An 18,615-nucleotide genomic window follows, 5' to 3' on the forward strand; every position below is an offset into this window, starting at 1 on the left:
TGGTTTGTCTTATGCTTTCGTTCTAGTACATAAGAGTATCTACCAACAGAAAGGTTTTGCAGTTTTGCCATGGAAGTAACTTTGCTCACACTCTGATAAAATATTTACAACAAATGCATTTTTCAACCATCTGTTTATTTATAGTATAAAAAGAGGCAACAATAAAACACATCACAAACCCAAATAAACGTTCAGCAATCATCTCTACTGAATATTGGCTACTAGGATCTTAAGCATCATAGGACTATACTGTACATTAGCCATAGAGTCTCAGAGGGGAAACGACACGTTGCCATTAACAAGAATGACGGCACACTTTGAATATATACTTCTGTAAGATCACCAGAGGTGAAAAAAAATGCTGCTGACAAGAAATGATGTGAGGGGGAAATGATTTCTGATTATGAATGCCCCTTCATGAGGGACAGGGTTATACACAATGTATCAAGCTTACATGACTTCAAATAATTCAAAGCGTAATGATCAAGTTAAGGTCAACGCATTAAAAAAAATTGTGACATGGGTCTCACTGCTACCAACATCACAGACCCAGGTCCACTAAAAATTACAACCATTCAATTTTTAACTGTCCTGCTCTTTTGCAAACAACAAAACAAAATGGAAAAAATGACATTACTTTCCATCTACAGACCAATCCACCACAACATTACTAATGGATTGTCTGTCAGAGGAGGAAAACAGCTATACACATGAACTAAAATGGTCAAAAAAAAAAGGGTTAAAAGGTTTTTTTTGTGAGTGATATGCCATGTTAAGTCATCGCATCTTGGGTGTGTAACCTGCCACTCAGAACTGATTAGGGGGGGGGGTTTCGAGATAACAGTAACATTGGTTCTTCTGGCTCAGTCGCTGACTTCCATGTCCTCCTCCTCATGGTGGTCGTCGCCGTTGAGCTTGGCTTCCTTGGCTACCCCCACGCCGTTGCCCTTGGCGTGGACAGGAGAGGCGCCAGAGTCGTCCGATTCCTTCTTGTCCTCTCGCTCCTTCTCGCTGTCGTAACCCTGCTCCTCCTCGTCGTAGTCACGCGTGACCTGAGGGCCAGACGACTCCAGTTGAAGAAATAAAGCCAAGAGATCGAACTCGACAACAAACTAATTCTACACACATCAACTCCTTATGAGGGACTTAAAAACTGTTTTGGAAAACTGGAACAGAGTCCAATTTTAAAATTTACTTTTACACAGAACCATTTTTAACGCAAGTGTATTTTCACTGTAGTGGTCTGGGCATAGTCTTCCTATGTTAGTGAAAACGCATCTTTTTCAAACCAGGCTACTTTTGGCAACAACAACCTTTGCTGCACCTACTAGTAGAGTCAGGTCAGGCTGTGAAATACATTCACTGATAAAGCACCTTGACGTCTCCTTTCTCGCTGTCGGACTTCCTGTCTCGGTCCCGGTCCTTGTCTTTGGACTTCTTCTTCTTGCTAGTGGATCGCTCCCTGTTGTCTCGGTTGCGGTCCTTCTCGACCTTTCGGTCTCGGTCGCGCCCTCGGTCCTTTTCACGCTCTCGCTCCTTCTTCTTCTCCTTCTTGTGTCTATGGAAACGAAGCCGTGTGGTCGGCGTTAAAAGCAAAAGCATGTCAGAGTCCTGAATGACACCAGCGTTCAGTGCACTAAAACACAATATCAAGTCATGATGTCTGAACGCCACATGCATAATTACGACCGAATTAACTGTTATGCCCACAGTGGTAATGAAATATTTACAACTACTGACTGTCAGTTATGTGAGAGACACAAGCCTCTTTAAAAACTGTAATAAAGAAGTGTGCAGAAGAAGAATTAGGTGATTGACAGTCTCGCCAATGAGTAACATTCAGATTGGAAAACCTGTATTAGAAGCCTGTAAACCCAACGTAATGTTCCAGTGTCTTGTGTGTGTGTGATCCGACACTAACCTTCTGGGCGAAGGAGACCTTGACACAATCCTCTTGGGACTTCGGCTAGCGCTGCGGCTTCTCCTCCTTCTCCTGTAGGATGACACAGCAGAGTACAAACAAACGGATCAGCGCTCATAAGGGGTGCTTATCGACCAACAGAGAACTGGTTACTGAACTGCGTTCTGTTCAGAATTGTTTGAACCTTGGTGCTGTCTTGTGAACCAGCCCTCATTTCCACCAGGTTGTGAATGGAATCAAGGGTGAGTCATCAACAGAGGGTATTACATGAATAATTTAACAGTAGAGAGTGTGTGTGTGTGTGTGTGTGTGTGTGTGTGTGCGCTCACCGGCTGGTGCTGCGTGACCTCCTGGCAGTGCTGTAGCTCTTGGGGGGTGTTTTGGAGCGCTTCTTGTCTCGGTCATCCTTCCTCTTGTCCCTGGATTCAAAACAACACATCAGAATGCACAGGGAAATGACAACAACAAGAAACCTGATGGGAACTAATCAAATGGAAATGGAAAAACCCCCAAAAGAACAAAGAGAAGAGACAGAAGGGGGGGGGGGGCGAACCTGGGCTTGCTCAGTGACCGTCTGCCTCGCTCTCTAGAGTGAGACTTCCTCCTGCGGGGACTCTTGGATCGTCGTCTGCTCCTGGATCGCGAGCGCCGCCTAGACCTGCTCCTGGAGCGCCTGACACACACACACGGGGAATTAAGTCAATGACCTGTCACAATCAATCAAAAAGACCCAGACATTTTAGTCCTGGCCACATGGGGCCTCTGAGGCCACTCTGTACCTGTGTCTGGACCGGGAGCGGGACCTCCTCCGCCTGGACCTGGACCGCGAGCGCGAGTGCTTGCTCCGCTTGCTCTCCTTCTTATCTACAAACACAAACTCTTTTGTCAGGAGAACACAGACAACTCTCATTTGAAGACAAGACTGCAATAACGAGATGTTTGAAATGTGGGTTACAAATTATACGACATCTGCACTTACTGCCAGGTTCGATGGCAGCGGATATCAGCGACTGGGCCTCTCGCACCCGTTTCATAGCCTCCTCAATCTCTTTGCTGGCCGCGTCTGCCTTCATTGCTGCAGGGTTCAGACCCATGCCAGCCGCCATGGGATTCATTCTGCACAGAAACCAGCAAAGACCTTAGCGAACAAATGAACTTCACCTGACATGACCAGGGCTTGAAATTACTGGTGTCCTGTTGTCCCAGGGACCAAACAAATTGCTCCCGGTAAACCATAGAAAGTCTGGGACAACTCCAGAAGAGTAGAAATAATGTCAAAGCAAATTTCAAAATGGATATTTTCCATATATTCCATATATAACTATTCACAGATGGGAATCTAATGTTTCTTTCTTGTCTGAATAAAATAATACAAAAACAGGTTTTGAAGCAGGCTGGGAAATTGCATTTGATTTCATGACATTGTGAACATTTTTGACTGATGGTGTAAGGTTACGTTGGTGTTCTAAAAAAACGAGATGACCAGCTAGTCCTGTGCCTGACTAAAAAACTGTCACTTACAGACGAAACGGCAACAAAGCCATGACCTAAACACTGCAAAACAATAGTCTTGCAAGATAACTATGAAAACAGTTTTCAAAGTTAGCATTTTACATTTCCCTGTGGCAATTCTAAGATAGGCTTATAATCCTGAGAAAACCAACGAATATCTGAGAGTATCTGACAGCGTCACAGTAATTTCCGAGGGTACTGGTAATTTTTCACTGCGATTTGCAGGATATGACATCAAAACAAACTGACATTAAAATTAAAGACAAATGAAAATAGATTATTGACGCAACGGATAATGAGAAAGTCTAGCGCAACCTCAAAATGACGTACAATGAGTCTATATCGCAACCTCTGGAAATGAGTGGTGTAGGCAGGACAGCAGGTGGGAGATTAATATTCATAAAATGGTGTTTAATACACTAAGTGTTCAGAACTTACGTGGTGGACCAGTCAATGAAGTGATGCGAGTTACTGAAACAAGATTATTATGCCATGTTTATTACGTAAAATGGAAAAAAACAAGAACTTGAATTTGGGACACTGGTGGTTAAGTCCGAGACAATATAAAGTAGAATTCGGGACAGCTGCGGACACTGAGGTTAATTTCGAGCCCTGACTTCCTGACATAACTGACGTCCTATATCCTATTACTTCCCTACTTTCCTATAGGAGTGAAAAAGAGACACAAATTACTACAGTACTAATCAAGAGGCAAGAGAATACGCTCAGCATTGGTACGTCTTAATAGAAATCTACTGTCACCAGCTAAGAACTAATCTTGTTAAAGTTACTTGAAAATAGTCACTGTGTACCAGGTTCTTGGTAACTTACTTTGGATCGACAGAAGTCATGATCTTCAGCAGCTGTTCAGCAGTGAGAGACTGAAAATTAAAATGCACAAATTACTTTTTGAAATGATAATGATAATAATAATAATAATAATAACAACAACATCTCTTAACCATTTACAATCTAAAATTTGTCATAGCACTCCATACTGCACTTCACATGCACTGTCTGGTCAGTTTATGTAATCTGTATATTGCTTGTTTATTGTGTTCCATCTACGTGTATATGTATGTGAGTAATGTCTATTTATTGTCACTGTCCATTTACGGTGTTGCCAGAGTGACACCAACCAAAACCAAATCTGTTGTATGTGTGAACATTGGCAAATAAAATTAAATTCTGATTCAGTGTAAGTGGTAGCTGGGACCAGGGGGTTGTGTCACACCCAAGTTGAGTGTGTTCCAGTTTTGAAATGTCGAACTCTGGGTGGGTATCATAACTGGGAAACTCCATTTGAAGAATACAATTGGAACACACAATCAACACGGTATCCAAAAAAAAAGAAGAAAAAAAAAAGAAAACCTCACCTGAGGATTCATGTTTGCTCCGGGCAGTCCAAAGGCTCCCAGAGATGGGTCCATGCTGGGTGCTCCCAGGCCACCCAAAGGATTTCCCATCTATGAACAAACAGGAGCAATTGTTCGATCAATATTTTGAAGCCGACTGCTGGGTGGCATGACAATGAAATGAACTCCAGCCACCCTTGCCATTTATCTTAGAGATTTCACCCAGTGATAACAGAGATTAATATACAACCGCTGCGGGACAGAGGTTGTGTTGGACTGTGTGCTCACCGTCACCGATGCCAGGGGGTTGGGGGTGGGCAGCAGACCACCTCCTGGAAGAATCCCAGCCACTGCATTTGCTGGCGCCAGCAGAGACAAAGCTTTTGCCTCATCAGGAATAACCCCTACATAAAGAAGACACAGCATTAGACTCAAGCAAAAGGTAGACATCCAAAGACACATAAAAGAGAGAGAGAAAAAAAAAGACATACAAAGAAAATAAAGGCAAAAGAAAAGTACAAAAAGAAGACATCTTACTCAGGTCAGTACCTCAGATCAACAGCTAGCCACAAGTTTCATAACAAGCTCTTGTACTTTTCTTTCAGTACAGGTTCCTTCAGTGCTATGTGGCTTTGACTGGACCCTCTTTTTTCTATCAATGTTAAATAACTTAAGATGGGGAAAATAAAAAAATAAAAAAATGTCACAAATACACACTACTGCAGTTGAGACTGCCAAGATGTGATCACCTGAACTCGTTTTTTAAGTCATGAACCAAACGTTAGCGAGCACAGTCGGTTCTCCACAGGGGATGTGCTCTCAACTTTCATATAGGTGTTTTATGAACAAGCGACTCACGTTGGCTGCTTCGCTAAAAGAGCACACAGAAGAAAAATCGAGATACACAAAACAAAAAGAGTTTAAGAGATTTCGGAGATCAACATTAACATGGTACATCATGTCTTGGTGAGACTTACCAGCAACACAATGATTCTTATGCATCATGTGAATTAAGATGTAATTGACATTTAGGATTCATAATTCTAATTTGGGCTTTTGCTGGAAACCATCCTTACCTGACAGTATGGGATCATTCAAAATAGCCCAGCCCTTTACACAAACCTAAGACATATTCACTCACATATTCTACCTACGGGGCTCCGGATCTGGGCCTAAAGTGGAGAGCTCAGAAAACTGGAAGCTCTCTGGTTTCACAGCCAACAAAAGCCCGTCAACGTTACCACTGAGCTAAACAATAGCCTTTGCTTCTGGGAAGAGGGGGATGGGAAGAGAAAACGAATCCTGAACATAAAAATATTCTTAACGGGATCGATGCAAAATGATACATGTGTGTATGCACGTGTGTATGTGTGCTGTGGGTTTGTGTGTGTGTGTGTGTGTGCTGTGTGCATGACTTCAAAATAAACCGAGTGCACAGGGACAGAGTATACAGAGAAACACATAGAACAGGCAACATGAGAGAGAAGACTGTGCTGCAGGAGACAAAACTGTTGGGTGGCATTTTCTGCAGGGGTCTGGTAAACAGGGCTGGCAGAGCCAGGAAAAAGAACTGTAAAACACAACAACAAAAACAGAAAGACCACTGTTAAAGAGAGGGCACTACACCAGTCACGCATTACATGTGGAGTGGCTCATTCACATCCTCATTTACCTTTCTGATATCACTGACAATACAACTGTGCAAAAGCATCATCTGACTGTCCAATCACAAAGTGAGCCTGTGCTACAGATTGTAAAACTTGAGACCACTTTTCAAATTGAGATGATATAAGAGCAAACTATTTGTTTTTAAAAATCAGAATGTTTTGGGATGAGACGAAGAGAATACAAGACCACAATTTGGGAATTGTATCGTCACCTGCACAGTTGTACAGTGTGACCATTAAAGGATGCAGTGCTTCTGACAAATTCCAATTCATGTGACTATTCACAACTAAGACACCGGATAAAAGCACTGCAATTTTGGAATCACAAACTTAATAAAGCAGTAGAATCGATTGACTGCATATATCGTTTCTATGACGTTAAACTGAAGTGAAATTATTGCTGTTGTTCATCTAAAATGCATGATGCATCTGAAGAAGAGAATTAGAGAAAGAACACAGAGAGAGAACAGATTTAAAAAATGGAGAGAAAGGGGGCTTGAAATGCTTGCTGGCCTTTTGTAACTGTCTACAATCCCCCTGTTGGCAGGCAGAAGACCACTTTCAGCCATCAAGGAGCGGGCTCTGCTTTTGCCTTCTCCACTACAAAAATCACACACACACAAATAACAGAGAGAAGTTTAATAGACGATAAGTCTGTTGTGGGAGGAGAGAGAAAATAAATTATTTCAAAGACATGGTTATGCTTTTAGCACAAATACTTCATCTGTCTTCTGGGAAGCCTCTGGCCCCGCGTTGCTCTGTCCAGGGACCCTATAACAGACCTTTGATAGACTTGAGTTATGCTGAGACAGACGACGATCAGTGACAAAGTCACTGACCCCATCTACTAGGTGTGTCAGTGCCATGTTAACGTGCAGTCCATGCAACTGATCCTATGCAGAGGTTAATGGGACGCAATTTGCTTGGGTCACTTAATTCTTGCTTATTTAGCTTATGTTCTTATAGTGTGCCAAAGGCCTTTAATAAGAACCCAGCTAGATGACTTTTTACAAATCTGAACCTGTATTCTGATAGGAAGTAGACAGACAGAACCTGTATTGGGAGAGTGACGCACCCCCAACAAACCCCAAAGACAAGGGAGAAATGAAAAAAAAAAAAAAAAAAATGCCAGCTAAGTCTACAAATTAAGATGACAGATTGTTCCCAGACTCAGAGTTTTAGGATGGCCTCACTCTCCCAACAGTATGGGGTCACATAAGAATGGTTCACAACAGACACGCAAAAGTATGTAGCACACCAACCTTCAGCAAATGGAACAACTATCAGTGCGCGGTCCACAAAGACTGTGTTGGTCAGATGTTGAGACACTCCCACGGACTCTGCCTCACGGAACTTCACAAAGCATACCCGCGATGTTACTGGTAGCGGAGATTCGCTGGGGGGGACATCACATCACAACATCACATAAGAGAAACATCACTGAAACAAACACTTCCATGAAAACACATGGAATGCATACACAAACTCAATATGGAATTACAAAAAACAAGCCATTTTCTGACCTCAGTAACAACGCCAAATTCAACTGACCTAACGTTAACAATACGCCATAACTATCACTGTAGAGATTGTTCTCAGGCTTACTAGACACCTTAATAACGCTACACCAAATTCATTCTCTGCTGTTCCCATCCTAAATTGGACTAAATCAATAAGAGTGGTGTAGTAAGGGGCGCCAGAACCTACTAAACTACATTAGCTAACGCAGCTAGGTGCTAGCTTGAGGGAAACGGCACGCTCTGCTAATGTTACCTAGTGCTGATGACTGGGTGGCGAGCTAACGTTGTGTATCTACGGTTAGCTGGACACAATAAAGTAACCCAGATTACTTGCAGCGCAGATGCATCCATGTTGACCTTCGGCTCAAATCTTTTGGTAATTTCTCTAATCTGCAATGCAGCATAACTTTTCCTCTAGTTTACCGTCAAAGCCAAGGAAACGTCCTAAACCCATGGAAACATTGTGGATCTTGTTAGCTAGCATTCAGTTAACATGAGCTAACGTTAGCGACCATGTATCGTTAGCTAACGCAAGCTGTTCAAACAGATGGGCAGATGTATTTTACAGGCGAGGAATCGGATCAAGTTGTGTTCACTACCAAATTATGCAGCAGTGTGACTCCACAAGGCCATAGCGTACAGTGTAACGTTGCAGGCTTTCTATTTTAACATTAGCTAGTTTCACTTACTCTGGCGGAAACAATTTCAGCTCCTCGATGGTTCCAAGGAATCCGAAAAGCGTTCGCATCTGCTCCGATGTTGTACTTGGTGACACGTTGGTCACTTGAACTACGTTTGTACTGCAATTCATAATGGACAATGTCTAACAAAAACAACAAATGAAATATATAGTCGTTAAACTGTAGCCTTAGTATCGATGTTTCCGATTTAATGCCAATACTTTGTCAGGTCAACACAAATTTCCTTTCCGCTTCGCCGCCATGACACAACCACAATAGTTGTCTCTTTCTTGCCTGCGCACATGCGCAATACTCCTATGCAGAGATCCCGCGAGGCAGCAAGTTGATGTCCGCCGGACATGCTGCAAATGAGAAGCCTAAAGAAATATCGGCCTGGCATACTTGTAAGGCCTATCGAATAATCACAACAGATACACTAAATTGAATGGTTACAACTACATGGACTCCAATATGGATTTATAGGAATTGGTTTCTGAGTGTAGATTATTTCTTGTTGTGTGGCTGGGCTTTCTCTTAGATTATTTACCTATACAAATTGCCATGAAGATCAAAATGGTCTGTTATTTTAATAGTCAGGATTTTAAAATAATTAAAATATTTTTTAATGGTAGGCTAAGTCTATCAACAAGTGTTTCTGAACTCCTTCATAAAAAAAGAACTAGGCCTGGAATGCAGTATTTTGGAACATACTATAAGTTTTCTTGTCACAATGTGGCATGTGAAAATACTGTGCTGACTCATCAGTTTGCAGTTAAGGTCTTATCTATGTTGTTAAATTAACACACAGATTTAACTAGTTATTAAATTAGCATTGGATAGATTGAACACCTTATTTATTTATTTGTTTATATAATGCCTGACGCTTTTATCCAAATTGACAAACTTACATTTGTCAGTTAATAGTCCTTGGGCCAAAGACCCAAAATATAGCATACCGGTACAATCTGGGTGGGCAAATTCTAGTTGTGATTTTTTATACCTACATATCCCTAGTTTATGTTTTGATATGATAGACCTCTGAGATAGGTACAGTAGCTTTTTAGTGGTTATCACCTAATGAAGTTCCATGTGCGGAATTTTGGCCAAAGTCATCCTTCTTAGTTTAGCCCTGAAATCACATCCAACAATGGTATGGGTAAGTATGGGTAAAACATACATTTCCAGAATCCTTGGAGTCCAGAGAGTATTTAAGTTTCTGTCTTTTGTATCTGTAATATTCTTTGATGCCACAGGGCATAAAGAAAGTGTATAGGAGTGCACCATCACCATGACACTCATTCACACAGAGCACCTTACCTTACCTTATGCACTGAGAACCACAGGCTCAGTCCCTGCTTCAGTCATTGCAAGCACACCTGATTGTTTATTCACCCACTATGTGGATACTGTTTTTTAGAATTGATTTTGATTAAGTTTTATTTAGAATTTGTATTTTGTATATTTAGTATATTCTTTATCTTCTATAGTCCTTATTGCTTTGTTGTGTTTTTTATATTATATACTTTTACAGTATTATATACTTTTTTGCTGTTATTGAATGTGTGTGTGTGTGTGTGTGTGTGTGTGTGTGTGTGTGTGTGTGTGTGTGTGTGTGTTGTTTGTATGCTACTGTGACCTTGAATTTCTCCTAGGGATCAATAAAGTATATCTATCTATCTATAGTTCAGGTGGAAATTGTGGAAAATGTTGTGTTTTTGTTGGTTCAAGGAGCTCCAGTGACCTATGTGTTTGTCAGAGGGCTTCACCTTTTGTGCTTAAATGAAAGTTTAGGATGTACTCTACCAAACACAATATTATACAACATTGACAAGTGTCTTCACCATGGTTTCAACCAGGATATGCACCCGGCGTCTAAAATGCGATTTATATTAGAGGGTGGTTTACTTCAGGGCAAATGCACAGAAAATTGACTTTTTGTCACATCCATAATGCCAGTGAAATACCTTTTTTGTATGATATGAATGATAACTTTCATTTTTTTGTGATTTTTTTCTCATTTACATTCTTCAGCCAAAAATAGCAAATGCTCAAATTTCATGTAATCATTCACATCATACCATACTATCACATTTTATTGGCGTTATGGATGTTACAAAAAATGCAATTTTCCATGGAATTGCCCTTCATTAGGTGATAACCACTAAAAAGCTACCAATCTCAGAGGTCTATCATATCAAAACATAAACTAGGGATGTGTAGGTATAAAAAAAATCACAACTAGAATTTGCCCACCCAGATGGTACCGGTATCTGGTCTGGCCCATGGACTATAAGGGCCAGTCTCCCCAGAGCAACTTTGGGTGCCTTGCTCAAGTGGCAGCCGGGAATCAAACTCAGAATGTTTTTTTCTGGCTACTGCATGCTAGCCACCACTTGCACCACTTCGCACTTTGCCCATCATTCAAATTAGAGCCCAATGCATTTAAAATGTTAAAATATACACACGCATGGGGCTCAAAAGGTCAGCAACAATTATAGCATAGGCTACAATTATATTGTTTTGGCTGAGATGTAATCTCAAAAGTAAACAAGAACATAAAATATCCATTTATTAATGTCAATAGAAAAGTCCTTATAGTAGTCCCTCCAGTGTTCCTCCATAAAAAATTCTTTATTCCATTTCCAGAAAATGAATCAGAAGATCAGCATAAAGTGAAAGTCCATAGGCCTAATATGTGACTGTTTGCACCAACATTGTAACTTATTACACAAGTCTCAGACAAGTTACAATTCTCCCCCTATGAATAATTGTTGTAATAGTGCATCCAATGTTACAACATATGTGACGTTCAAGACTGAAAACTCACATTTGGAATATGTTTCCAAAGCACCCAAATTCAAGGTCAAAATGACCAGTCATGTGACACGACATAAAAGTCACTTATTTGAGGAGGGTTTAAAAAGGGAAATGGCACACACCCACTTTTTTTATCAGAAGTGACAGTTTTCCAGTCTTTCAGGCAGTCTTTCATCTGGAGGACCTGGACGAGGGTTTGTCTGGTCAGGATGTCCCTCCTGAGAGAGGCCAGCTCTAGGCTGTGGAGTATCCGGAGCTCGGAGCAGGTGGCTCTAGCCAAAAGAGCAGCACAGATCACTGCAGAGCTTCAACAAGTGAGACAGGCGCTGAAACACACTGCTGACTATTGTAATTTTAACATGGTATGTTTTCTGTCAGTGTTTCTTTTTTCTTTCAGGGAGTGACAAGGCCTTACAAGAATGTGATTGATTGTTCTTGGGGTGACCCACACAGAGAAGGACTAAATCCCTTAACTTTTGTCCGTCAGGTACAGTTCTGGAATATGGTTGAATTGTCTTTATCCTTTTACCTAAATAGGAAGACCCCATTCTTGTGTTTTAGTACAACTGACATTTGGAAATATATTCTCCCATGTCTGAATAAGTGGTGAAATATTTATTAACCAGGGGTAGAATTCATGTTGTGTTACTACACGTGCAGCAGTTCTCTATTCCTGTGTGTGCGTTTTCCCGAGTGTGCTCTACTATTCCATGTTCTTTTTCAGCTGCATGTGTGTCTGTCTTTTTTGGTATTAGCTTTGAATCAGCTATGTTTACCTTAAAGGAGAACTCCGGCATTTTTTCACATAGATCTCTGTTTCTTGAGGTCACCGAGTACTGTTGGTACGAAACCCCCTGGGGGCATGATTTAATGGACACATGTGTCCTTTGAGCCTCTGTTTATTTTAACCCATTTGTCATATTCTGTGTTTATTGTGTTAAAGGTTGTTGCTGCCTGTTTGTATCCCTCTTTGCTAACTAGTGAGGTGCTGCCTGTTGATGTACAACTGAGAGCCAAGGGCTTATTAGGGGAGTGCGGGGGTGGAAGCGTGGGTAAGATTTGACTATTCTGTAAGTTTTGTAAAGTAGATTTTTTACTGACTTACTTGCCAGGCCCACTAGCCACCACGATTCTTATTGCTTTGTGTGCATTTGCAGGCTCATACACCTCCACTGCTGGAATCCCCAAAATTGTACAGAGTGTGTCTGAGTTCATTTCGCAAAGAGATGGGGCTGTGCCGTCCTCACCAGAGAACATTTTTATCACCTTAGGTTCTCAGCGATCCCTTATGGTCAGCCGGAAATTATTTTCATAGTATGATTTAGGATTAGGCTACTGTATCTATAAGTGTATAGTATTATCTTTATTATAGGCCTATGTAGTATTAAAATTAGTTGATAATGTTCAATGTTTTATGTATCCACTGTCATATTAATCTTAAGCCGAGCTTCATTATGAAAGCTGTGCTCTGAGATTTCTAAAATCATGTCTTAGTATCAACTTTTACTACTTTCTGCCATTACTAATGAATTGGTAACATGTCTGTTCATACCTTAATCACATACTTATGTGAATCTATATAGATGGTGCTGAAGATTTTTGTCAAGAATGAAGGCACCATACAGACTGGTGTGCTTTCACCTGTACCCTCATACCCCTACTTCAACATGGCACTGTCAATGCAAGGAGGTGTCATGGTGCCTTACCACCTGTGTGAGGAGCAGGGTTGGAAATTGAAAGTGGATGAGTTGAGCAGAGCCCTCCATGCTGCCAGGGGGCACTGCAATCCCATGGCACTTTATGTTATTAACCCTGGCAACCCAACAGGTATGTCACAAAAAATGCAGAATAAGTGTTTGTATTAAATTGATTTGTAATACAAGTGTACTTATTAATGGAATACACATTTTCAGCATAAATATGTGTACAGATATGACTGTGGGTCAGGTCAGCCTTTTATCTCCCCGTCTCAAATAGCTGATTCTCAGTATTTGAGAATGGGATGGAGAAGTATTAAAATTAAATGTAAAAATCCTCTCCTAGTGCTTGACAACACCATCACACCTGACACACACTTGCCACACTCTTCCCTCTCTTCCCTCATCTACCTCCTTCCTCTCCATTTCCCCCCCTCTTCCCTTCTCCTTCATCTCCACTTCCCTCTCTTCCCGCCTCTACCTCCACTTTTACCACTTCTCTGCCTACCTTACTTTGAACGTAAAATGTAGGCACTCCTATCCTCTAGTACTAGTATTTACAGATGCAGTAAAATGTAGGCACTCCTATCCTCTAGTACTAGTATTAACAGATGCAGTAAAATGTAGGCACTCCTATCCTCTAGTACTAGTATTTACAGATGCAGTAAAATGTAGGCACTCCTATCCTCTAGTACTAGTATTAACAGATGCAGTAAAATGTAGGCACTCCTATCCTCTAGTACTAGTATTTACAGATGCAGTAAAATGTAGGCACTCCTATCCTCTAGTACTAGTATTAACAGATGCAGTAAAATGTAGGCACTCCTATCCTCTAGTACTAGTATTAACAGATGCAGTGGTAAAATGTAGGCACTCCTATCCTCTAGTACTAGTATTAACAGATGCAGTGGTAAATTTAGGCACTCCTATCCTCTAGTACTAGTATTTACAGATGCGTAAAATGTAGGCACTCCTATCCTCTAGTACTAGTATTTACAGATGCAGTGGTAAATCCTAGCTAAGGTCTCCTCTGCACTGTAGCTTAAATGTTTATCTAATATAGTATTGCTGTAAGTCACTTTGGCTAAAAGCAAAATTAATGTAAATGTAAATGTTATGGCATAATATTTGCAATATGTAGATACAGCTATACAATTGTGGGTCATAAGATGTGGGTCACATTTGAAGCATTTCAGACATTTTCAGACTTTTAATTGCCTGTCTCAAATAGCTGATTCTCAGGACATCAACAGATAATGTATATTTCAAGCAGTACTGAAATAAGAGGAATTATATGGGATATTTTCATTCATGATGATAAATAGGCAATGTATTAAAATATTAAAATGTGACTGATGCAGCAAAAGAAAAAGGAAGCTATTACCATCATATATTTGATACCCATATATCATGCTCTTGGTCTTGATTCTGTTGAGATTCATAACTCATGAATTCACTTTCACATCACGATGTCACACTTCAAGGGTCATAAAGGGAAGGGTCATACAGGTGAGGGTATTATGTTTAGGTAGGAGCAGACACACAGAATGCGTATTCAACTTGTTTACTCACACTACATCACATGTGCACACACCTAACATCACGCAGGGCCAACACTGATAGTCTCTAACTTCATAATAGTAGCCCCCTTACATAGCTACCTTCCTAGCAGTGTGTAGATTAATAGGTTTTGTTAATTATGTGTGTATACAACATTTCCCCCTCCCTCCCAATAAACTAGACTTCTGCATAACTAAGTCTTTGCCAGAGCAATTGTACAATACAGAATGCAAGGCCTACACTTTTTAAGTAGGCAGGGCTGGCCCTTACGGGTCGGCTCTCCTAGACCTCCTGCTGCGGCCCCTCCAAAGCAGCTGGGGAGACCACCATCTGGACTCTTGACACGGCCCTGCCCTGGATCTGACTGGAGGCCAGAGGAAAGCAGAGGAGGTTGAAGGTCAGGCGCAGGTTGTGGTTGCTGGGGCGCTGGTGACGGTGCAGCCTGAGGGGTATGGGAAGCCTGCTGTAGCCCTATACGTATTGGCACCAGTGGAGGTGGGGCCGATGGCAGTGGAGCCACCATTTCCTCACCTGGGTTCCTCATTTTCCTCAGTCTCTAATTATGCCAACTTGATCCGTCACTAAGCATGAATGTGGCTGGGCCCATCTGGCAGAGCACCTGGAAAGGCTGGCTCCAGTATGAAGCCATCTTGTTGCGCTGATGAGGCCTACGAGCTCGAACCCAGTCACCTGCGGTAATAGCAGTGCACTTGACCCTGTGGTCAAAATACTGCTGCATCTGTTGCTGGTGGCTTTGGTTTGAGCCTGAGAGCTGCCGGCTGTAGGCACTGCCATGCCTTGTGCCTTGAGTCTGTCTAGTGGCAGTTCCATCTCCCGACCCAGCATGAGGAGTGCTGGAGAGGCTCCAGTTGTGGTGTGTTGGCTGGCCCTGTAGTGCATTACGGTTTGGTTGAGCGCTGTCTGGAATGGGCTTGGATGCCATTCTTTAGGCTCCGGTTGAATCGCTTCACGCCGCCGTTTGCTTGTGGATTGTAGTAGGCTGTGCGGATGTGTTTGATTCCCTATCACTTAGGAACTCTACAGAGTCTACAGAGATGAACTGGGGCCCATTATCTGTCATGATGGCGTGAGGCATGCCCCAACGCATGAACAAGGCTTGTGTTGGGACAGTCCCAGCCAGAACCACTTCGGCCATTTTGAATAGAGATCGTACAGCACCACCAGGATTCGCTGATGATGGGGAATTCCACGGCCATGGATCTCCCCACAGATGTCGAGCTGGCCATGGAACTGGCTGAAGAGGGGTTGACTCTAGAGGTCTAGTTTTTCCACTGAGGAGGCATAGCGCACAATCTATAACAAGGGCTTCAATATCGTGATCGATGCCTGGCCACCAGATAAGATCTCGGCATCACTGTTTGAGTTTAATGATGCCTAGGTGCCCCTCGTATGCCATGGATAGAATGCGGGCCCGCAGGCTACAGAGCACCACGGTGTATAAGCCCCTGGAGACACAAACATCACCACCACATGAGAGTTCAACACAGACCCTTGCGAATGGCACAAGCTCATCACAAACCTTTGCTGGCCATCCAGAGCGAATACACATGCGTAGCGAGGACGGTCTGGGGTCACACTCTGACTCGCACTGCAACTCCTCCAACGACACAGCCGACTGTAAGGCTGTGTGGAGCATCTGGATGAATTCAGTCTCTGTGTCCTCGTCGGAGGAGACTTGGTGTGGACTGTGATGGAATGAGAGAGTAGGTCGGCGACTACATTGTCCCTTCCATGGGTAAATTTTAGTTCATAGTCGTATTGCCTTAGCCTTTCCCCCCATCTGTGCAGGGGCAGGGGTTTGTGACCAGAGCCTGATGCGGTCAGGCATTAGTGTAGAGGTCTCACTGTTTTTGCTCTCATTTTTTCTACAAGGTCAAGTCCAGAGCCGGAAGTCTATTGAGGACGTGATTCGATTTGCTGCTGAGGAAAAGTTGTTCCTGCTGGCAGATGAGGTGATGGTTTTCCCATGTTGTGTTATCAATGAGCAAGCTGATTCTAACGTCAATGTGGAGACGTTGGACAACCTAATTTTTAAATTCACACATAAACACACATTTGTTTATTCAGCAATGCAATATAGCTCTAATGAAAACGTAATGTAATGCAATATGGAGAAACAGGAAAAGTAAAAAGTCCATGTTATTTTAAAGCTGAAAGAGTACTTCTCCTATTCTCTAGGTATACCAGGATAGTGTGCATGATCCAAAGTGTGAGTTTGTGTCTTATAAGAAAGTGCTTTTTGAGATGGGCCCACCATTTTCCAGCTCTGTGGAGTTGGCCTCCTTCAACTCCATCTCTAAAGGATACTTTGGCGAGTGAGTGCTCAGCTGCTTCTAAGAAATTCACTATGATGGGCTTTGATTGTCTGGCTGTCTGTGCACGTCAGACTGGAGGCACAAAACTATTGTCCACACCTGATCTCCACTCTTTTTTTGCAGATGTGGTTTGCGTGGTGGGTATGTAGAGTTTGTGAACCTGGACCCTACAGTCATGGGACACGTGTACACCTTGTTTTCCATGGACAACTGTGCAGCTGTCTTAGGGCAGATCATTCTGGATATTATGGCTCATCCACCACAACCAGGAGATCCTTCCTACCCAACATTCTCTGAAGTCAGTTGTTGGAGTGCATGGGCAAATATTTGTCTGTGTCATACAGACTATAGCCTATGTTTAGATACTTTTTGAGTGCTTAGATAGAATTTTTAATAGTGATCATAATACTTACACTGCTCCAATCTGAGCCTGGTGTGGCCATCATTCCTCCCATTTCCATTAGGAAGTCAGAGCCATACAGGACACACTGGCCAGTAATGTGCAGAGGGTCCAAACAGTTCTTGGTTCCCTACCTGGCATCAGTTGCCAGCCCATCAAAGGGGGCATATTTGCTTTCCCTCAACTCCATATCCCACCATGTGCCATACAGCAGGCTAAGGTGAGAAAAGTCAGCACACCCTCTTGCTCTCAGACAAAACTACTTTAACGAAAACACAAAACATTGTGGTTTGTTTAATACAGTTGTTTGTTTCAGTACTGTAGGATTTTGCCACAATTCTCCAACCTAAACCATTTTCATGATTCATGACATATGGTGATAGTTTCAAATACACCAATAACTAAGACTTTTGTTCTCATATGGGTGGTTTTAATCCTGCTCAGGAGGCTGGCATGGAGCCTGATGTGTTCTACGCCAGTCGTCTTCTGGAGGAGACTGGGCTGTGTGTGGGAGCAGGTTCTGAGCATGGCCAGAGCGAAGGCACTCACCACATCAGGTACTCCACAAACACATACAGTCCCAAAGAAACCACTTAGCTTTGGCACGGACAGTGTAAGTCCGAGATAACCAGTCCCTTAGTCCTTTTTCTCTGAACAGCCAAAATGCAGAGAATATTAATCTAGCTAGGAAAGATGTAGCTTTGAAGGTAACCACTTGAGTACATTAAAAAATCATGCGTGCCATTCTTCCCTGATCAAACACTCTTCTCCCTACATGGCCAATTTATGAAATCCTGGCTCTGATCTGGCTCCTAGACTGTGCATTGCAACCCCGACAGAGAACATGGAGGAGGTACTGAACAGACTGTCCACCTTCCACCTCAGCTTCCGGAGCCACTTCTCCTGACCAGTCTGAGGACATGACTCCTGCAGAGCCCATCTATGTGCACATGATCTGATGACCTACTTAGACTGGCATTTGCAAAGAGGAGCCATCACATCACCGTTCTTATCTTATGGATGGCTTTTTCCAGAATGGCAATGCTGTTTAATCAATGAAATTTAAGGCTGAATGAGCCAACAACCTTAACTTGATAAAAAAAAACACAAAGTAGTTTAAAATTTATGGAATTGTCTTTATAGCAGTATT

The 18,615-nt window shown here is 42.3% G+C and overlaps 2 protein-coding genes across 6 annotated transcripts; one reads left to right on the forward strand and one right to left on the reverse strand.

Moving 5' to 3' along the window:
• Positions 1-116: 116 nt before the first annotated feature.
• LOC125303578 (serine/arginine-rich splicing factor 11-like) lies at positions 117-8,977 on the reverse strand. Of its 5 annotated transcripts, XM_048257395.1 has the most exons (13): positions 8,665-8,977; positions 7,718-7,851; positions 5,077-5,192; positions 4,810-4,899; positions 4,265-4,314; positions 3,872-3,904; positions 2,901-3,037; positions 2,701-2,785; positions 2,475-2,594; positions 2,251-2,340; positions 1,922-1,993; positions 1,375-1,558; positions 117-1,052 (listed from the first exon to the last, which is right to left on the reverse strand). In XM_048257395.1, the coding sequence occupies exons 1-13, from the start codon at positions 8,784-8,786 to the stop codon at positions 864-866; spliced, it is 1,422 nt and encodes a 473-aa protein (XP_048113352.1). In that variant the 5' UTR covers positions 8,787-8,977; the 3' UTR covers positions 117-863. The 5 variants fall into 5 exon arrangements, with proteins under 5 accessions (XP_048113352.1, XP_048113360.1, XP_048113377.1 ...); XM_048257403.1 differs by lacking the exon at positions 3,872-3,904 and having other exon boundaries at positions 8,665-8,976; XM_048257420.1 differs by lacking the exon at positions 8,665-8,977 and having other exon boundaries at positions 5,077-5,659.
• A 2,647-nt stretch (positions 8,978-11,624) lies between these two features.
• LOC125303569 (alanine aminotransferase 2) lies at positions 11,625-18,607 on the forward strand. The gene is made up of 11 exons (XM_048257383.1): positions 11,625-11,786; positions 11,870-11,959; positions 12,416-12,524; positions 12,630-12,763; positions 13,056-13,299; positions 16,623-16,702; positions 16,929-17,065; positions 17,189-17,363; positions 17,530-17,685; positions 17,910-18,022; positions 18,282-18,607. The coding sequence occupies exons 1-11, from the start codon at positions 11,682-11,684 to the stop codon at positions 18,370-18,372; spliced, it is 1,434 nt and encodes a 477-aa protein (XP_048113340.1). The 5' UTR covers positions 11,625-11,681; the 3' UTR covers positions 18,373-18,607.
• The last annotated feature ends 8 nt before the right edge of the window (positions 18,608-18,615 follow it).

Source organism: Alosa alosa, chromosome 1 (genome assembly GCF_017589495.1).
Source record: "Alosa alosa isolate M-15738 ecotype Scorff River chromosome 1, AALO_Geno_1.1, whole genome shotgun sequence".
In the NCBI taxonomy this organism is placed as follows: Eukaryota; Metazoa; Chordata; class Actinopteri; order Clupeiformes; family Clupeidae; genus Alosa; species Alosa alosa.